General features: G+C 40.2%; 3 protein-coding genes across 3 annotated transcripts in view; 1 reads left to right on the plus strand and 2 right to left on the minus strand.

Moving 5' to 3' along the window:
• Window positions 1-8,072, minus strand: part of LOC134753793 (adenylate kinase 8-like) — a 35,090-nt gene extending 27,018 nt beyond the window's left edge. Inside the window, exons 1-7 of the mRNA XM_063689734.1 lie at window positions 7,946-8,072; window positions 6,635-6,764; window positions 5,711-5,796; window positions 5,105-5,210; window positions 3,974-4,158; window positions 3,059-3,272; window positions 2,075-2,199 (exon numbers count right to left, since the gene is read on the minus strand). Coding sequence (XP_063545804.1) covers window positions 2,075-2,199; window positions 3,059-3,272; window positions 3,974-4,158; window positions 5,105-5,210; window positions 5,711-5,796; window positions 6,635-6,764; window positions 7,946-8,038 — 939 coding nt within the window. The 5' untranslated portion in view covers window positions 8,039-8,072. The remainder of the gene's footprint in view (window positions 1-2,074; window positions 2,200-3,058; window positions 3,273-3,973; window positions 4,159-5,104; window positions 5,211-5,710; window positions 5,797-6,634; window positions 6,765-7,945) is intronic.
• A 690-nt stretch (window positions 8,073-8,762) lies between these two features.
• LOC134754667 (folylpolyglutamate synthase, mitochondrial-like) lies at window positions 8,763-21,273 on the plus strand. Its single transcript, XM_063691006.1, has 9 exons — window positions 8,763-9,068; window positions 11,709-11,789; window positions 12,881-12,988; window positions 13,217-13,396; window positions 13,811-13,947; window positions 14,908-14,995; window positions 16,579-16,671; window positions 17,044-17,459; window positions 20,786-21,273. The coding sequence occupies exons 1-9, from the start codon at window positions 8,979-8,981 to the stop codon at window positions 21,165-21,167; spliced, it is 1,575 nt and encodes a 524-aa protein (XP_063547076.1). The 5' UTR covers window positions 8,763-8,978; the 3' UTR covers window positions 21,168-21,273.
• Window positions 18,338-20,472, minus strand: LOC134754666 (putative RNA polymerase II subunit B1 CTD phosphatase RPAP2). The gene has a single exon (XM_063691005.1). The coding sequence runs from the start codon at window positions 20,358-20,360 to the stop codon at window positions 18,654-18,656; it is 1,707 nt and encodes a 568-aa protein (XP_063547075.1). The 5' UTR covers window positions 20,361-20,472; the 3' UTR covers window positions 18,338-18,653.
• Window positions 21,274-21,304: the final 31 nt, after the last annotated feature.

Raw genomic sequence — 21,304 nt, forward strand, 5'->3', positions numbered from 1 at the left:
GTATCCATCTATTACGGAGTTATATCTATCTTTGTAATAACATAACAGAATTTATTGATACGCGTACCCGCGTATCAATAAATATGACCAAAATGTCGTGCATAAGGTGCCCCATATTATTAGACGTTATTGTTCGGCTCGGCATTGTATCTCTAATTCTCATGATAAATATCTAAAATAAATAAAAATGTCTGAGATTTGGTCAAAAGGTATTTTATTTCGAAAAAGTATTTTGAAAATACCTATTTTTAACCGACTTCAAGATTTCAAAGGAGGAGGTTCTCAATTCGGTTGTTTTTTTTTTTTTTATGTTTGTTACTCCATAACTCGGTCATTTCTAAACCGATTTTGAAAATTATTGTTTTGATTGTAAGTATATACATACAGATTGGTCCCGTTTTTGTCAAAACGCAGTTCTGATGATGGGATCCATGAGGAATCGAGGGAACTCCTCAAATGTTAAAGGCTTACATATAGTGATTTTAGTATTTTCATCAAGAAATCAAGCACTTACATTTAAAAAGTGACATTAGATGAAGTAGAACTGCTGATGATGATCAGAACGGAACTCTTCAATGACGCATAGTTCACGTTTGGCGATTTGTCCTCTTCGTTATGTTTGTTAAGCAAGTTAGGTTTTCAAGAAACATTTTTGTCAAGCTCGAGTTCTGATGATGGGATCCATGAGGAATCGAGGGAACTCCTCAAATGTGAAAGGCATACATATAGTGATTTTTGTATTTTTATCAACAAATCCAGCATTTCCATTTTAAAAAGTGACATTTGATGAAGTGGAACTGCTGATGATGATCAGACTGGAACTCTTTAATGACGCATAGTTCACGTTTGGCGATTTGTTCTCCAGACCTAAACTTGGACCAAAACTCGGACCCGGACCCGGGTCTGAACGTGGACCCCAACTCGGACCCGGACCCGGACCGAACTCTGACCCAAACTTGGACCCGGACAGCCGGACACGGACCCGGACTCTGATCCGGACCCAGACCCGGACCCGAAAATGCTACTAGAAAAGTGGGTTAGGTGGGTGGTTGGGTTTTGAACTGCGATTCTCACAGAACAGAACTGCTATCAGAAAAGTAGGTTAGGTTAGGTTAGAACTGCGACCCTTACAGAAACGAAATGCTATCAGAAAAGTAGTTTAGGTTAGGTTAGAACTGCGACCCTTACTTTAAACGAAATGCTACTAGAAAACTGGGTGGTTTTCCTCCTTTTCTACATAATTAGGCAGAAGATGCTGTCTTTTTCATTTCATTGTCTGGAATCTAAGAGTGCACCATCAACAATAAGTGAACTTTCAGCGGCCCCCATTGAAGTCGGTTTTTTTTTCTTAAAAATTATGCATTTAGCATTTGAAATACAAAACGCAAAACTATTTGGTATTTTGCATTTTTAATAAAGTAGTAAAAATAAGTAAATCTGAAATGTATTTTGCATTTTGTATTTAAATGCTTTTTTAAAACTATTTTGTACATCTCTGGTTGTTTGCCTACGTAGTACGCTGCGTAACCCATCTGTCTGTCCGTCCACGGCTTTGCCCCGTGATCGTTAGTGCTAAAAGCCGCAATTTGGCATGGATATATAAAGGTAAATCGACAAAGTAAAATAAACAATAGAATAAAATGTTTTCAGGGCACCTCCCCAACACAAAAAGTGGATAATTGGGTAGGTATATATATTTTTTCGCTTCAACCCTATAGTGTGGAATATGGTTGAATAGAACGTTCAAAACATGCCCCGACATGCTCTTAGCCGGTTTTTAGGGTTCCGTACCCAAAGGTTAAAAACGGGACCTTATTACTAAGACTCCACTGTCCGTCTGTCTGTCACCAGGCTGTATCTCATGAACCGTGATAGCTATACAGTTGAAATTTTCACAGATGATGTATTTCTGTTGCCGCTATAACAACAAATACTAAAAACAGAATAAAATAAATATTTAAGTGGGGCTCCCATACAACAAACGTGATTTATTGCCGTTCTTTGCGTAATGGTACGGAACCCTTCGTGCGCGAGTCCGACTCGCACTTGGCCGGTTTTTAGACAATACTGTTACCTTCTCCAGTAGACGCCTGCGCACGATCTGCGCTTTCATTTCCATGCTGGGTCCGTGCTGGTGCAGCCACTTTCCAATGTCGTCATCACGGGCGGACGCTTCGGCGAACAACTTCTCAAAGTTTACTAGAAAGTTTCTGAATGTTGGTAGGAGCAGAGTCTAGTAAATAAATAACACTGCTGACAATGACAACCCCCATAGAACGTCAATGTTTCAGATGACACCAGAAATATTAGTTCTTTGCGTAGACCTAGCATCACATAGTTCAGCTATACGCGTGCGCCCTTGAGGGAAAAAACATACGCAATGCGACAATATGAATACAATATGATTGATCGAATAGATTTGTAGCCCACCATAATCCATACTAAATTTACGGTGGGGAATTAAAAAAAATGTGAGACTGTGACAAGGACAAACAATAACAGCGCTTTCTCTGCTACTCCTACTGAAAGAGACATACATACTGATGATAAGACTATCCCGTTCGGTCATTTCCCCCACCCTCATGACCGATCCAGTTCCAGTTATACTAGATTCATGGTTCTTTGCCACCCCTACTAACAATTATAATTTAAAAACGTTAAATTGGACTTGACTGACCGCAGTTATATTCGCAAAAGTAGATTTAAAGCAAAAATAAAGTGTTTTGAGCCCTTCGAATTGGTTTGAAAATTTTAAAACTAGATGGCGCCTTTAATTAAAAATATGCCTATATTGCTTTTATCACGAATTAAGTGGCTTTTATTGTTCTTTAAGTTTACTTTTGTGCACAGAAAGGTGGCCAGGAAAGATGGATTTTAAGCCCCCTACACACTCGTGCGCGAATCGCGGCGCGAAGCCACGAACGCGAGTGTGAAGTCTAGTTCGCTAATCAGCGAAATCGACTCCACACTCGTGTTCGCGGCTTCGCGCCGCGTAGTCTGGAGCGGGCTTTACATTAAAAAGTCATTGGAGATTCTTGATGTGATGATGATGACTTACAACAGACTAAACCGAACTGCTTCGCCAAGGCCGCTGCTTGAGTCTTCCTGCCGGCGCCCCGAGGCCCAATCAGCGCCACGCGGTAGGCCCCCGGAGCGCCTGTAGCGTGGAACCCTTGTTTGGGGCCCTGAGCGCCCGCGGAGCACGCCCGGATTGCGTTGAAGCACTTGCTGGATATGGTGTCGGTGGAATCTGACGGTTCGATGTGGACTTCCTGTAATAACTATTTCATTGAACGACACCCAAGCCTAAATAAAGCCCTATTTAGACGGTTCAAGAACTTATTGCAAATTAAATGGGGCTTTAAGATTTGGGTCAGTATGTTTCAAAAATGACCTAGTTATTTTACGGTGGGGATCCGTTATCTTGCTGCGGGTCTCGTGCGTGCGTAATAGTTTAAAACAAGCTCACACACATGCAGAAGAACAGAGTTGTTCCTGTTCCCAAATATGAAAGGATTATATACATAGGATAGTTACATCGTCTTTTTGCAGGTTTTTTGCCCTCTACAGAGAAGCATATATGTTGATCGGTAATTCGGTAATGCAATAACAAATAGGATGGAAGGACTCGGCCAATGTTTTTATTGGTTTTTGCTATTAAGGCTGGCGTCCACTAGACTCGCCGAGGCGAATCGAATCGAATCGCAATAATTCGCCTCCTATATTTACTTATACAACTGCGTCCATTGGCGAAGAGCCGCGGCGCGCCCGTCAATGGACGCAGGACATGATACTTGGAAACCTAATACTGGCAGTCCATGTATGTGACAACAAGTATGTGAGTGCGAAAGTGACGGACTTAGTGATAGGGGAAACCATGCTGCGCGGGCAGATATGTTTGACGCGCTATCCCTTGTCACTATTAAATTATCAATGCAATCGTGCTTAAATTATAGAATAGTCAGTCCAGGACCTTAAGCGACACTTTATACGCGTATTGAAGGCCCTCAAAGTCCTGCTGAAAAAAGTTCCTCGGCTTAGTGCGGTTGTTAATCGCGGGGGGCGCCACGGGCGGCGTGGGCATGATCGCCAGCGTCACGGTGGGGATCACGCCGTCCTGCTGCAGGCAGCGGGCCTCGCGGAGGGTACAGGGATGGTCTGGAACAGTAACGTGTTTGAACAGGTGGATATTAATATGTACAGGGCGCGCTGCCACCGCTCCCATGCCAGGCGCCCTCACACTAAAAAAACCGGTCAAGTGCGAGTCGGACTCGCGTTCCAAGGGTTCCGTACATTACACAATTTAAACAATGTACCTATTTTTTATGTGAAACGCGAGTGAAATGTCTTTAAAAAACCCGTAGGGGTCGGAACAAAAACTAAATAATTAAGTCCGACTCACGCTTGACTGCATATTTCTAATAGGTTATTCGGTGATCTATAGGTATAGATCTATTTTGTGTTTTTTTTTTCAAGATTTTTGACCTAGTAGCTTCGGAGATAAAGGGGGGGGGGATGGTAATTTTTTGCCTATTTTCTTGAATAACTTCTAAACTATTTATTTTAAAATTATAAAAAAAAATATATTTGAGATTCTCACAATAAGCTCTTTCATTTGATATGTAACACGATATAGTTTGACAAACTTTATTTATTAATTTTCTCATTTACCCCCCAAAAGTGGCCCCCGTGTTTAAAATTAATATGTTTACGTTACATGTCCATCTTTGGGTCACAAACTTACATATGTGTACCAAATTTCAACTTAATTGGTCCAGTAGTTTCGGAGAAAATAGGCTGTAACAGACGGATAGACACAGACAGACGCACGAGTGATCCTATAAGGGTTCCGTTTTTTCCTTTTGAGGTACGGAACCCTAAAAATACGTCGTACTATAGGGCCGGATCATACTAAGAAAGGTGGGCGAAGCCAGACGTACGAGGCGTGTTGGGCGCGCTCCAGTAGGTAATAGGTACTTATACAATAAGTACTTATAGCTTATACTCTTATAGAAACTACATTTTTTTATTATTAGGAAGATAGTTTTTTCTTGTGGTTTGACCAAAATCCAAAGAGCGTTCGTCAGGTTTAAAGTTCACGTACCATACATGAGCCATCCGTTCTGCATCACCTCGTCTTTAATGGTGAGCGCTTTCGTCACCTCCGACATCAGAGCCGGGTCCACGCAGCCTGGCTTATAATCGTCGTGCTACAACAGAGCATATGGTTCAACTCGTTCCCTACTGGAGCACTGGAAGCCTATAAGCTAATTGACAAGCCTAAATTGCACATACCCCGGTATTTTAACCCATCTTTCATGACATTTTATCTACAGTCAAACTACAATTCCATCAGGACTCACGAGGGCCACGAGGCCTTACCGGGATACAGGGAAAAACAAAAATCGAAATAGCTCTTGCATATTCGAGCGATTCTCGGCAGATAGAGAAATTTCGGGTTTTGTTTTTCGCGGTGCCTCAGGTTCCCTTCAATGTGCCGCCTCGGGGTGAAGTAACTCAATATTGGGCGAGCTGGGGCGTCGCCGTTACCTATGAAATTGACTTATTCTGTGCAAGTTACCGTGATCAAATACCTACATACGCTCATAAGCTCATATTAGCTTGTAGGTTTCCCACAAAAGGTGAGCCAAATTGGCTCCGTAGATACGCCCAATGAATTGTTTGGAACCCTGGCAGCTTTTGCTTTTACCTTCTCGTAGTGGTCTAAAATAGTTCGCCTGGTGATCACGAAGAATCCAAAGTCCCTTATCATAGCCTTAACAACGCTGGGCACATCTGTGAACAAATATTTCTAAAGGCCCCTCCACACTCGTGCGCGAACCGCGGCGCGAAGCCGCGAACGCGAGTGTGGAGTCTAGTTCGCTAATCAGCGTAGTCTGGAGGGAGCTTAAAGGTAGGCAAATTTAAAAGTATTAACGTCCGTGTCACATCGTTGTGTTACCAGGCCACCACGTCTTTGGAGGTGGGGGCATCAAGGAATATTTCCAATATGATGTTAGATGTACGACGGCACGACCCTTGGAAGAATAGGCACCAATATATGGCACTGACGCAACGGTGCCTTAATAAATGTACGGCCACAGTGACGAGCGACCAGCGACGCATTCGGCGAGGTGTGCAGCGTTGCGTTGAGCATCCAAGGGCTTTGAGCAGCGTGCACTGAGGCGAACCGCACACGTTTGCATTTGTTCAATATGGACGCCACCGCACGAGCGTCCACCCAGTTTAATACCCTTCGGAACGCTCGCCTATAGCCAAGGACCATACACTCGGAGCCTGCATGCTCGACGCTATTGCCGACCCCGACCAACATACACTTAATGTTAAATAAAACAAATATGTAAGGGGAGGCGTAAGGCCCCATTCGCACGAGAGCTTAAAAAGCGATATCTCTTTCTCGCTCTTACTTATGGGTGCGTCAACACGTAACGCTTTTTAAGCTCTCGTGCAAATGGGGCCTAAGAGAACATACACATTCAACGTTGAAGGGAGTGCGGGGGGTCATCAAATACTACGCTTGGTCACAGGAGCTGGGGAGGGGGCTTAGGTTTTCGTCACGTAGTCAATGTCTGCTAGGAAAAACTCGAGCTTCTAGTTTGTATAAAAGTCTTACCAAAATCCAGTTCCGGCGATACCAGTAACATCAGCTTGATGGCGTCCGTGCCCTCGCGGTTTTTAAGGAAGTTCTTCATGTGCTTGAGAGGGTCCCTTGGCAAGTTCACTATCAGGTCTTGCATCATGTCCTAAAAATTCATTCTGGACCGTTGTAGTTTATAATTGGGTCTTGGATGGAGCAATTTTTAGATACAAAAATTATTCATATTATTACGCTATAACATTAGTGCTGAGTGGTCTTGTCTTTGCTTAGCTTAATTACGACTCGTAATTAAGCTAAGCAGGAATGTCTAAAGACGATTGCCACAATTAAAAAAAAAAAAAAGACATTACGAGCCCTCCGCACAGTGGCGCTTGCGTAGCGTGAAGCCGAAGTTGCAACTGCGTGCCCCTTTTTTTAATGTGTATACCCAGTTAGTTAAAAAAACTGGACAAGTGCGCGTCGGACTCGCCCACCGAGGGTTCCGTACTTTTTAGGGTTCCGTACCCAAAGGGTACCCTATTACTAAGACTCCGCTGTCCGTCCGTCCGTCTGTCACCAGGCTGTATCTCATAAACCGTGTCTGTCTGTCCGTCTGTCACAGCCTATTTTCTCCGAAACTACTGGACCAATTAAGTTAAAATTTAGTATACATATGTAAGTTTATGACCCAAAGACGGACATGTAACGTAAACAAATAAATTTTAAACATGGAGGCCACTTTTGGTGGGTAAATGAGAAAATTAAAAAATAAAGTTTTTCAAAATATATCGTGTTACATATCAAATGAAAGAACTCATTGTGAGAATCTCAAATGGTTTTTTTTTATAATTTTAGCATAAACAATTTAGAAGTTATTCAAGAAAATAGGCAATAAATGACCATTCCCTCCCTTTATTTCCGAAACTACTGGGTCTAAAATTTTGAAAAAAATACACAAAAATAGCCACAACCGAATACAGAACCTCCTCCTTCTGTGAAATTGAAGTCGGTTAAAAATAGATCTTTACATATAGATTACAGGAAAACCTATGAGAAATTGCAGTCAAGCGTGAGTCGGACTTAATTACTTAGTTTTTGATCCAACCCCTACGGGTTTTTTATTTCTCTTTCACTTATAAATTTCGGTATTTCTCCATCGCCTCCTACCTATGATGCCACCCGGTCGGTGATAAGGACAAAGCATGGCACTATTTTCTCTTTCCTCTTATAGGAATCGCAATAAGACTATCTTTCTCTATCAAAGAGTGTCAGGCCCTTGATACTAAGCAATTTAAAGAGGAGGGCCTATGTTGACCTGCATTTATGGGACTGGGTTCCATTGCTTACCTTAAATAACTTGTAAAGCCTATATTTCTCCAGGTAGGGTAAAAATGTTACGGGTATATCAACAGGATTCGCTGCTGCATCTGTTTCAGTCATGTTTTATTAGATATTAGTAATAATTTTCATTTAAAGTATAGGTATATTTACGTCCGCCAATGTGACAATCAACTCTCATTTAAATTAAATATAACCAAATATAACTGATTAAACCAAAGAGTTTGAATTAAACTGCCAATGGTGCATTTCGTGCATTCATACCAAAGAATATAATACTCACTAGGATTGTTGTCTCACTCACTCATAGATAAAAAGTGATAGCGTGTTGTGAATACGATACCTTTTACCAAGCTTTTATTTTTGCCCGGCTTCTTTGCTTTAGTTATTATTCTGAGCTTTCACACTATACCTAGCTGGTCAAGCAAATCTAGTCAGTAGAAAAGCCGGCAAATTTAAAAAATGTAGGCTCGAAGGGATATCGTTCCGAAGAAAATTTTAATTTCGCGCCTATTTCTACTGACTAGAATTGCTTGACCAACTATATACTGACTATACTCAAAGAGTTTATAATGCTGGCACCACACTTCGCTGTATTTGGCAAATATTCGTGTTGCATCCCTTTTGTTTTGTATGTCAAAGGAAAGAGATGCAACAAGAATATTAGCCGAATACAGCGAAGTGTGGTGCCAGCATAACAGTATATAACCACATCCCTTAGTCCACTTCCGATATAAAGTTCGCTACAGACTACGCGGCGCGAAGCCGCGCGCACGAATGTGGAGGGCGCTTAATGAGTAAACAGCTGATTGTCAACATAACACGCCGTAATTTGAGGTTGTTATGAAATTTCAAACAATGTTCAATTTGTACATTCCGGTATTAATTGGTTTCACGTTATGACGATGTGAGAGGTCAGATGTCAGTTTAATCGTGAGATAAGCTTGGGGGCTCGAGCCACGTTCGCGCACCATGTGATTGTACCGTAGGCAAACAGTGTTTTTTTTTCTATAGTTAACCTTAGAAAACACGCATACAGCCGATGATTTATACCTCATATAAATCAGCATTCGCCAGTCTAGGCTCGATTCGTTTCGCGAGAAGGATGTCTTCGTCTAAGTATTCTTACGAGGTATGTTTATAATGTTTATATCACTTTATTATAAATCATGTACACTAGTGCTTATTCTCTTGTTAAAGATTTGTTGTAAACAAATCTGGCAGAAAATGTTTGTGTTTACTATTTAAATGGTTAACACATAAAAAAAGTCATTAAAATGCACTTATTAAAAACTAACGACACAAGCTATTTATACTAAATATCATACTTATGATCAAAGAGTATAATAATATATGTGATAAGATATATTATTGTTTTTTTTCTTGAACTCCCCGTTGGCACACAAACCTCAAGGTTTTGCCTACGATGGGTCTTGTATTTACTTTCTGGACTGTAATTAGTTTGTTTGTTCAATAAATTAAAAAAAAAAAGGTTGAATATGATTTGAGTACTTAAACAAAGTTATGATTGTTTACTTAAGTTTTGAGTAGTGTAAAGTTTTTATATAGTATTTTGTGGTTTCGTTAACTTTTAAATCAAATAATGAATACGAATAAAACTAATCAATGGAGGAATTTAACATAGCTTATACTTTTAGTAATATATTACATTATACATATATCCTTAGCTGCTTGTGGCAATTTTTCCTTATTTAGAGTTTGTTGTTGAAATAATAGCTATTGAGATGTTTGTAGAACTGATATATATATTTTTTTTTAATTAATCTTAATGACATAAGATTCATAAGAAAGTCTTAATTGATTTATTTATGTAGTAGTATATACATTTGACATAACTACAATGATAAACTTTTTTATACAATGCTTCACTTATTTAGATCAGCTTTTCTAAATTGCTTTAATGGAAAATTACCCCAAACATTTAACTTTGTATTTAAATTTAATTGATTATTTACCAGCTCTATCTAGTAGTAATAGCCTTTATTTCATGCTTCTTTTTTACAATTACATTAAATTTCATATTGGTTTATTATTTGCATGTCGCTTGTGCGGAAAAGGCCTCCCCCAGTTTCTCCCATTCCTTCCTATCCTGTGCTGTTCTCCACCAGTATCTGTCGAAGTTCACTAGCTCGTCTCTCCATCTTTTATTTGGTCTTTTTTGCTTTCTCGCTATTCCTATTGGTGACCATTCTGTGACACGTTTAGTCCACCGGTTATCCGTTGTTCGACATATATGGCCAGCCCAGGCCCATTTGCTCTTTTTTATTGCGTATATTATATCTTTTACTCCAGTTTTCTCTCTTATGACTTAGTTTCTGATTCTGTCCTTAATTTTAATTTTTAACATTGACCGTTCCATAGCTCTTTGACAGCTCTATCTACCAGCTCTAAATATAATATATATTCCTAATTAGTCTGGCCCAGTATGAGAAAACTAAATTGGCTTAATGGTCAACAATGAATCTAAATATACATTATGATCTAAGTAGGTATTATAAACACCTAACACATACATATATGTAGCACAGAGTGTATCACAATAAGATCACACAGTCAAGGTCTGTGATGATTTACGTATATATAACTTATGTTAAATGTTTTCAGCCAAACATTCTTGATTTTGATGTTATAACCATCAAACTTTAAAGTAACGGCACCAAACATGAGAAAAATTTAAATAATTTGTGACGTTTTCAACCAAAAGGTACCACATTGTCGGTTGTCGATGAGGTTGATTTGTAATTGAAGCTATATGGAAATAGCGCCTTACTGACAAGCGACAATAAGTACCCTTTTGGTTGAAAATGGCACATTTAGATATTTTACTGATGCCTGTAAAATTTCTACCGTTTTGCACGATATAAGTTTGTTGTTGTTGTTGTCCTATGGCACCCCGGAGGTGCAAAGGGACTTCACAAGCTTGCGCCACGCCTTCCTATCGTCAGTGACACTTCTTGCCTCGCTCCAGCTCAACTTGACCGCTCGTACCTCACGCATTACGGACCACTGCCAAGAGTGTACAGTCGCCGTCAGATATATCGGAGCGGCCAGGGTGCTCAAAAACATCTGAACACGCACTCTAACGCCTTGACAATAGAGGCGTGTTCAGATATTTGTGAGCACCTCGGCCGCTCCGATATATCTGATGGCGACTGTACAGGGCGTTCGTAGCCATATAATTTTGTCTTTCATGAACAGTGAGCAGCAGAAGTTGCTAAGCGGGCGAGGTGTTCAAAATTACCTCGATACGCTCTTATTCTCTTAACAATAAAGTCGCGTCAAGATCATTTTGAACACCTCGCCCGCTTAGCTACTAATGCTGCTGACTGTGACGTGATTATTGAAAGATACTGCAATTGGTTTCAACATGATTTAACAAAATAAAACTTTTTTCCTTTAGTCATGGGCAGTATGGCGTATGGCGCCATTTGGACTCGCGCACCAAGGGTTCCGAACCGAACCGAAAAATCACGTTCGTTGTATGGGAGCCCCACTTAAATATTGAATTTATTCTGTTTTTAGTATTTGTTGTTATAGCGGCAACAGAAATACATCATCTTGGAATATTTCGACTGTCTAGCTATCACGGCTCATGAGATACAGCCTGGTGACAGACGGAAAGACAGACAGCGGAGTCTTAGTATTAGGGTCCCGTTTTTACCCTTTGTGTACGGAACCCTCGGTGGGCGAGTCCGACTCGCACTTGTCCGTTTTTTTTTTATTGGCTAACATATATTATTATATGTTGCAGGAGGCGGTGCGAAAGCTGAACCTGCTGCAGTCCAACAAGTCAACTATAGACCAAATACGGAAGAACATTAAAACAGGAAAGGTGAACTATATGTTACTTTACTTAAGTTTTATAAATATACTAGCTTTTGCCCGCGACTTCGTCTGCGTGGAGTTAGTAATTTGGGTACTTTTTTTTTATCCAATATGCTTTTTATCGATTTCCCATACAAACCCCACCCCCCTTTTCACCCCCTTAAAGGATGATTTCTAGGATAAAAACTACCCTATGTCCTTCCCCGGTATCTTAAACTATCTCTATACCAAATTTCAACTATATCGGTTCAGCGGTTTAATCGTGAAGGCCGTTCCATCGGTTTGCCGCTGGCACTGTCACATTTCGCAAGAAAGAACGGGAAAAATCATGCGCGCCAACTGTCAATTTTGATCGAATTTTGTCGAATTTAATTATTTTATTTACGTTACCTTACAATATCGAAATTCGAAAGCTATGAAATTACTATTTAAGTTAAGATTGTTTTTTCTTCTTTTTTTGTTTATAGTATCACATAATAAATAACCGAGTAAAGTTTGATTAAAAGTCCGAGTTAGAGGTTACTTTGGGAATCAATTGTATCGAGCGAAGTGTCATAATTCGTGTATCGGAAGCTATGTTATTAAAGATAATATACTCAAGAACTACATATATTTTTTCCACGTCTACGAATATCAACGCCTCTTAGCTAAACATGATCATATAAGGAGATTTTTCGCCTTCTGGCTCAGGGAACCGCCTGTAGGAGCAATGCTGAGCCGAACGGAGCCGAGTTTGCCCGAAGCGAGGAGATTTGCACCCCTGAAGGGGGTTAAAAATGAGCTGTCATAAGGACTTTGACTTGACGCGAGAGGTATAGTGCACTTGATGCAAGGGCCTGACACTCTTTGATAGAGAAAGATAGTCTTATTGCATTCCTATAAGAGGAAAGAGATAATAGTGCCATGCTTTGTCCTTATCACCGACCGGGTGGCATCATAGGTAGGAGGCGATGGCGAAATACCGAAATTTATAAGAGTGAATGAGAAAAAATTCCTATGCTGCCCAAATTTTATATAAATATTCTTTCTCTTACCCCCGGTCGCTGGGTGGCGCGTCTATAACTACTTGTGGCTTGATGGCAATATGTGGTTTTACAGAAATGCAACAATTTGGAAGAAATGGCGAACTACCTGCAGAGGACCGGGGTGTCGTTGGACCGTCTGGACGGGCTGTCGGTCATACACGTCGCTGGAACTAAGGGGAAGGTGCGTTAATGCGGTTAACACATTTGCGGATTTATGCGCCGCTCTGGCGTGTGAGCAAGACGGCACTATTCAAGTATAAGCGACCCGTCACAGTCTTTGTACAAGTTGAGGTTGTACTCGTGTTACACGATCTCGCCGCCAAGGCTTCTGAGTATGAAATGTGTTAACGATGAAATGAAATCTCTTGTCCGTCTGTTTGAGACTAACATTATTTTTTCTTTTAATCAGGGTTCAACGAGCGCAATGTGCGAGTCAATATTACGCGCGCACGGCCACCGCACAGGCTTCTACTCGTCGCCACATTTGTGCTCCGTACGCGAACGAGTGCGGCTCTCCGGACGCGTGCTGTCGCGGGAACAGTTCGCCGCGCACTGCCATCGTGTGTACGACGCGCTCACAGCAACTAAGGTATATAACTAACTACAGTTAGAGATAGTTTATTATTCAAATAGGCATATTACAATGCACTTATGAACGTCAAATAAAGCTATGCCGGCTCTAACCCTCTGCCTCGAAGAGTTGGCAGTTCTCAATGTGCGCTATACGCTCCTAAGTCCCAGAATAGATAGTTTCGTTTTTGAATTTGGAACCTTGACTTATTTATATCAAAGTTAAAATTACGTTTTAGAATTAAGCCTTTATAAGGGCCTCTAGGACTCAGGAGAATATATATGACGTTTTCAGGCCAAAGGTACCACATTGTCGCTTATCATAAGGACGAAATTTGCTTGTATCTTTATACGAATAACCTGTCAAAGCGTCCTTATGGCAAGCGACAATGTGGTACCTTTTGACACAATATAATGTTTTTTTTTGTCTCAGGCATTCGAAGGCGACATGCCCAAGTACTTCGCCTTCCTAACCGTTCTGGCGTACAACATATTCCTCGAAGAGCGAGTCGACGTCGCCATAGTAGAGGTCGGGATCGGCGGCGTCGTGGACTACACGAATGTGCTCAGGTATTGTGCCTTATTGCTATAGGGATAAAGTTGATATTACCAAGGCGACATGCCAATACTTCGTCTTCACCGTTCTGGCGTACAACGTATTCCTCGAAGAGCGAGTCGACGTCGCCATAGTAGAGGTCGGGATCGGCGGCGTCGTGGACTACACGAATGTGCTCAGGTATTGTGCCTTATTGCTATAGGGATAGAGTTTATATTACCAAGGCGCCATGCCAATACTTCGTCTTCACCGTTCTGGCGTACAACATATTCTTCGATGAGCGAGTCGATGTCGCCATAGTAGAGGTCGGGATCGGCGGCGTCGTGGACTACACGAATGTGCTCAGGTATTGTGCCTTATTGCTATAGGGATAGAGTTGATATTACCAAGGCGACATGCCAATACTTCGCCTTCACCGTTCTGGCGTACAACATATTCCTCGATGAGCGAGTCGACGTCGCCATAGTAGAGGTCGGGATCGGCGGCGTCGTGGACTACACGAATGTGCTCAGGTATTGTGCCTTATTGCTATAGGGATAGAGTTGATATTACCAAGGCGACATGCCAATACTTCGTCTTCACCGTTCTGGCGTACAACATATTCTTCGATGAGCGAGTCGACGTCGCCATAGTAGAGGTCGGGATCGGCGGCGTCGTGGACTACACGAATGTGCTCAGGTATTGTGCCTTATTGCTATAGGGATAGAGTTGATATTACCAAGGCGACATGCCAATACTTCGTCTTCACCGTTCTGGCGTACAACATATTCCTCGATGAGCGAGTCGATGTCGCCATAGTAGAGGTCGGGATCGGCGGCGTCGTGGACTACACGAATGTGCTCAGGTATTGTGCCTTATTGCTATAGGGATAGAGTTGATATTACCAAGGAACCCGGCCGGAGGCCTTCACCGTTCTGGCGTAGGTATGAACCCAGAATATAGTTTTTTATCTCAAACCTGAATGTTTGTTGCAGACGGGTCCCAATAGTGGGCATAACGACGTTGGGGCTGGACCACACTTCCATCCTTGGACACACATTGACAGAAATCGCACGAGCAAAGGTTTCATTATTTATTATTTAGTTATGGATAGCAAACATAATTGCTACAATAATATATAATAGTCAACTGTGATAGTTGGGACATTGACGTAATAGTATTTCGTGCAATAGTTACATAATAAATTTTCTTAATATCTTATACCTTTAAACGAGCAATTTTTGTATATATATCTATCTATCTATATATATTTTGGATACGTCATTACCAAACTTAAATGGAGCTGGGCGGGACATGTTGCCAGACAGAGTGATGGCAGGTGGGCCAAAATGTTAACGGAATGGTGGCCGCTTTCAGACGAAAGGAGTGCCTGGCGTCCGTGGGCTCGTTGGGTGGACGACATTCGGAAGAATGCGGGTCACTTCTGGATGAGATTGGCTCAGGACCGGGATAAGTGGCGTACGCGAGGAGAGGCCTATGCTCAGCAGTGGGCGATAGAAGGCTGATATGATGATGATATATATTTCGGGGTTCTCGGAAACGGCTCTAACGATTTCGATGAAATTTGCTATATCGCCGCTATACTTACTCAACCTCGTATCTGCAACACTCATTTGATGACAAAAACACCCGTATTCCGAATGATAGAAAAGCGACATTTCCATCAAATGATTGTTGCAGATATGAGGTTGAGTAAGTATAGCGACGATATAGGGGTTTTCGGGGGCGAAAAATCGATCTAGCTAGGTCTTATCTCTGGGAAAACACGCATTTTTGAGTTTTTATACGTTTTCCGAGCAAAGCTCAGTCACCCAGATATAAAGTTACAATACGAGACGAGAATTTTAAGACCTAATTAATTATGTACCGTTGCACACAATATATATTTAAAAGACCGCAGTAAACACATGATAAATAATTACAGGATTAAATCAATTTGGTTTGTAGATCTTTGCCTAGTTAGCATTAAAAAAAATACAACAGTTGTACTATATTATATGAATATTCATAATAACACTTTTACTCGAAACATTATTATGAGTGCAAGAGAGGTTACAAATTGGCTGAAGACCATAACCTATGATGAGACAGAGACGCTATTACATTGATCACACACTCTCACTCACTCACTCACTCGCGCACGCACACACGCACACACACAGAGAGAGAGACATACATTTCTTTTGGACTCATGTATACGATACCCAGCTTTTTTTTTTACCATTCATTTAAATACCTTAATTCTAAACTGTAACCTTAGTTGTAAATAGTATAAACTAGAATTTTTAGCTAGTAAGTAAATAACAGTTAATTAGTTTAGCATAAGTATAATATACTTATAATATAGTAAATAATATAGTTAATAATATAGTTATGTAACCTGAAGGAAGAGCGGCGCCACCCAACACAGTCATTTTTGCTTACCGGGTGGCTCCATCACCTTATATTATGAAATAAGTGTGTCTTACGCAATAAAGAATTTTGAATTTGAATTTTTTTGAACACTGCGGCTTGTCTCACGCGCCGCCGCCACGTTCTAATGAAGTCAAGTTAAATAAGTTAAGTCTATTTTATAGAAATTCTTCGATTCATAATAATTATAGGCATTTCAGAATAGTTTAATAAACTTTTATTATTTTTTGAAGGCAGGGATCATGAAGCGGGGCTGCGAAGCGTACACGGTGGATCAGCCCGAAGAAGCGATGGATGTTTTAAAAAGTGTAGCTAGCGACGTTCAGGTAATCACAGAAAAAAATGTAGATGCAAAATATCAAAATTGTAAAAAAAAATACTAGTCCGTCAAAAAAAGGACTCTACAAGTATAAATAGTATATACAAGTAGTTATAGACGCGCCACCGAGCGACCGGGGGTAAGAGAAAGAATATTCATATAAAATTTGCTCAGATTTGGGCAGCATAGGATTTTTTCTCTTTCACTCTTATAAATTTCGGTATTTCGCCATCGCCTCCTACCTATGATTCCACCCGGTCGGTGATAAGGACAAAGCATGGCACTATTTTCTCTTTCCTCTTATAGGAATCGCAATAACACTATCTTTCTTTATCAAAGAGTGTCAGGCCCTTGCTACAAGTCATCCGTTTTCTTCCAGTGCCCACTGAACGTCGTTCCAACATACGCAACATACAACCTACCAACCGACAACATTCTCCAAGTGGACCTCCCAGCATACCAGACGAACGCCTCTCTAGCCATCCAACTCGCGCACGCCTGGCTACGGCACGCGAAACGGAACGCACTCTTAGAAAAACAAAATTCGAAAAAAGATAAAGTTGGCGGGAAAATCTTAAAGTCAATGTCCATCGACGCCATCTTTACTGAAAATAGAAAGATTAGCGATTCTTTTGATGGATTTATTCCTGTTGAAACTATAGTTGGTTTGAAAGAGTGCCACTGGCCGGGGAGGTATCACAAAATAGACGCGGAGTATGCGACTTTCTACTTGGACGGAGCACATACAGCTGAGTCTATGGATATTTGCGCTAAGTGGTTTCGCGATACTGCAAGGTAATTTTTTTTTACATACAAGAAAAATTTTGAGTCGAAATTGAAATCTATTGCGATAGAAATATGGTTGAATTAATTTTGTTTTTATCTTGAAACAAAAGAAATGCCACTGTAATCCAAACATACATGATTTAAATTACTTTGAAATAATTAGTAAGTACTATTGATAGCTAATATGAGTATATGATCTAATGGGAATAGGTAATTTAAAAAAATTGGCTAAGTACGTGTGAGTAAGCAGACAATGTATAATTCCGTACTGCCCCTCGGACCGCGTGGCCTTGGTCTGGACGGACCGTGTAGACAGTTGTTTCCAAGAAAATTTCATACAAACATTACCAAGGTCAGACGGTCTGAAGGCTTGTCAGCGACCGTCTAGCACACGCTTAAATTAACAATTCATACATTTGCAATGCATTGTGAAATAAATATATTATTATGTAATTCAGTTAAACAAAATTCGCTATGTGCAATACGGCTGCGTTTCCACCAGAAATGTGCGAGGATGCGTAACGAGGGATGTGTGTGTTAATACCAATAGAATCACTTCATTTACCTATCCTCGCTAAGCAGAGCTCTTATAGACAATATTCTATTGGATACTATGTTATTGAAAAACACATCCCTCTACGCATATTTGCACATCACTGGTGGAAATGAAGCCTAAGTCCTATGTTAGTAAATTTCATCAACATTATTTTAAATATTATACACAAATTACGGTGTTCCTTATTCGATTGACCTAAAGTTCTAACCTATCTGTCAGTTTAATCGGTGTTTCTGTATCAGATTTGACACCTCTAAAAAAATAGAATATCATTATTAATAAGAATAGTTTATTTTATCATCATATAATTATACATACATACAATAAAAGTGCAACATGGGGTTCTTCAAGAAGCAGGTATTTAGGGTTCTCAAAGGTTCTTAACGCATAAGTGGCTCCTCTGACGTTGCTAATATCCATGGGCGGTGATGACTGCTTCCCATCAGGCGGCTCGTCTACTCGTTTGATTATTATTAAATAAAAAAAAGTGCATAATCATTAATCATAAAGGATGTGGTGTAAATATTCACTGTCAACGGTCTCAGTCGCTCAGTTGGTAGAGCAGTTTGATATCGAGTTTGAGTCTCGTCGGAGTCAGTGAGTTTTTCCACTTTTTCTTTATTTCAAAGCATTAAATAAACAGATCTTCAGTTCAGTGTCATTTGCGTGCCATTATTATCCAGCAGCCTGTCAATGTCAGTCAACCAGGATATCAGCCTGTCCACATATCCACCGTCCTGCTTATAACTCAGCAACAACAGCTGCATATGCTGGAACGCTGTTTGTTGCTCCAAGTGATATTCTAACCGTTTATCCCGCAAAGAAAGTAGCTTTAACACTATTATAGCTATTAGAGTCCATTGGATTGGCTTAAACATAATGTTATTTGCACTTAACTTAAAAGTGTTTACGAGTAATTTTAACTCTGCACTGACAGAGAAAGTTGATAAACCTAGTGAACGTAACAAGTCTGGTAACACTTTATTCAAATGCTGACAGACTATATTTCTTCGTAGTGCATTCTGAGCATTCTTGTCAACTAACGGTAACTGTGTTACGTTTGAATCCTCGCTGGTGTCATTGGTCTCTGTTAATGACGGTTCTGGTATCTCCGTTTTGCCTTCTAAATATGCCTTTATTTTTAACTGCATTCGTTTGCTCTCTTCCTGTAGTATTGAGTAGTCGGGCAATGGCTTTAACTCCCTCTTCGTTGCTTTAGCATCAATCTTTCTGTCTTCGAGCTCAAGCATGTTCAGCTTTCGGCATAAAGCTTGATATTGATCATAGTTGTTTGAGTTATAGAATATGCTTTGGGCATAGTTGTTCATGTATTCTTTAATGCATTCACCTTTATCTGTGACGAGTTCTCTTACTTTTTCTTCTCCTAATAAGAACATCATGGTATCTATGGTGAACCATTCGGTCAAGCATTTCTCTACTTCAATCGTAATAACAATAATGGCAGGTTGCTTCTTTTGTTGGACCTTTTTACTCTGTGACACTTGAGTTTTCAATTCCGGGGGCTTATTTGTGAGAATGGGGTCTATTTTTCGCTCCGGCCTCTCTACAATTTCTCCCACAATGCTTAGTGGATTCGGAGTAACTTTTGGTTTCATAACTTCCGGTGTTTTTACATTTTCTTGTACTGGTTTTGTTGTACTTGAGCCTGATTCGTCATTTATATTGCTGGTGTTTTCTATACTATTTTTCACTTCAGATTCAGCATCTATTGGTTTCTTTTCAACTTCGTCATCATCTTTATTTTCATCGTCTCCGATTTCATGCAAACTGGCCTTTGCAAAGTCATTAATAGATGTAAATGCTGGGCGCTCCACTGTCTTAACCTTTTCTATGATAGACACGTCTACCTCCTGCCCCATGCTTCCAACGGAGTCCAACGGGAGCAAATGGAACTTTGGTATAACCTCATACTCTCTAAACCATAGAGGACTTGTCAACATCTGTTTTTTCACATGCATTGCTGCATTATAACAGTGGTTACTGCAGAAGCTCTTCCTGTCAGTTATATCATACACCTTGTTCGTTTTCACCGATATTCGGTACTTTTGTTTAGGAATATCCTTCACAGAGATAGGCTTGTCACATAAAGGATAACCACAGATGTGTAGGATGGATCTCTCTTCTATGACGTCCTCGAAGTGGCTCTGGTTGATCTCAGGCAGGCATTCCATTAAGTACGTCTCGGAAATATTGGTTTCTAACAAATTCTCCACGATGGTTAGAGCTTTCGCGTTACTTTCACGTTTCTTAAGGATCGCTTGTCGAACTTGTTCCTTAGTCATCTCCTCGATCTTAGTTGGTTTCTTTCTAGGTTTTGCTGCAGGGGATTCCATGTTAATGTTAAAACGAGACAAGGAGGAATTATTTTATGTGATCTGAGGATTTCTCTCGCTTATTTCCTTTAAAATTGTTGTTACAAAAATATCACTATAAACACGATGGTGCAGGTTTGACACTTGGCGTCCGTTTAGAAACTATCAATTTATCAAATCACATCAACCACGTTCATACGATTTGATTCATTTATAAGCCAGTGGCCTGTTTTAATGTTTAGAATATAAATACGTTTTTTTATAGAACTTCATACTTTAAAATTTTGTGTGAAATTAATGTTAATGTCATGACTCGAATTTCCTAAACGCAAATTTCTGAACGCATCGTAGTCGTTTATAAAGATAGGTAGCAAACAGCCGAGCCGAATAATCGATTAGCCTATCGATAAATTATTCAACACATTAAAACATTTTTTTCTTTGCAGGTCTGAAAACCGAGTTCTCATATTTAGCGTAACAGGAGACCGGGACGCCGAAATTCTTTTAAAACCACTGAAGATGTTGAATTTCAATGCAGTATATTTCGTCATACCAACTGCATACAGTGATGTTACGAAGAAAAATGACAACTATTCTATAACGGAACAGAAAGAGTTGGTAGAAAGATGTCGAAGCTGTGCTGAGATCTGGAAGGCAAATTATGACAGTAGTTGTGAAATATATACTAAGGAAAATGTTTCTGAGACATTAATAAGTATTAAGCATTCCTACAATTCTATAGATAAAAGTTCTGTTCTTTTTACTGGTTCTTTGTATTTAGTGGGAGCGGCTCTGTCAATTATTGACCCAAATTTAACAAGAGATTAACAATTTTTTTTGAGAAATTTGTATTGACCGTAGGTACAGTTGGGTTTGACGTTTTTCTTAGTATGTAAGTAGGCAACAGCGATGTGGCGAATTATTCCTGCACATTAATTTTATTTAGAAAATGATATGTAATAATA

This window comes from Cydia strobilella, chromosome Z (assembly GCF_947568885.1).
Source record: "Cydia strobilella chromosome Z, ilCydStro3.1, whole genome shotgun sequence".
NCBI classification, from domain to species: domain Eukaryota; kingdom Metazoa; phylum Arthropoda; class Insecta; order Lepidoptera; family Tortricidae; genus Cydia; species Cydia strobilella.

What these genes read in the sequence shown, in the direction of transcription:
- LOC134754666 (XM_063691005.1), bottom strand. Translation starts at nt 20,360, where the DNA reads ATGGAATCCCCTGCAGCAAAACCTAGAAAGAAACCAACTAAGATCGAG.
- LOC134754667 (XM_063691006.1), top strand. Translation starts at nt 8,979, where the DNA reads ATGATTTATACCTCATATAAATCAGCATTCGCCAGTCTAGGCTCGATT. An exon ending in TCGCTGGAACTAAGGGGAAG is followed by an intron (nt 12,989 to 13,216) that starts GTGCGTTAATGC and finishes TCTTTTAATCAG; the next exon opens with GGTTCAACGAGCGCAATGTG. An exon ending in TGGTTTCGCGATACTGCAAG is followed by an intron (nt 17,460 to 20,785) that starts GTAATTTTTTTT and finishes TTTTCTTTGCAG; the next exon opens with GTCTGAAAACCGAGTTCTCA.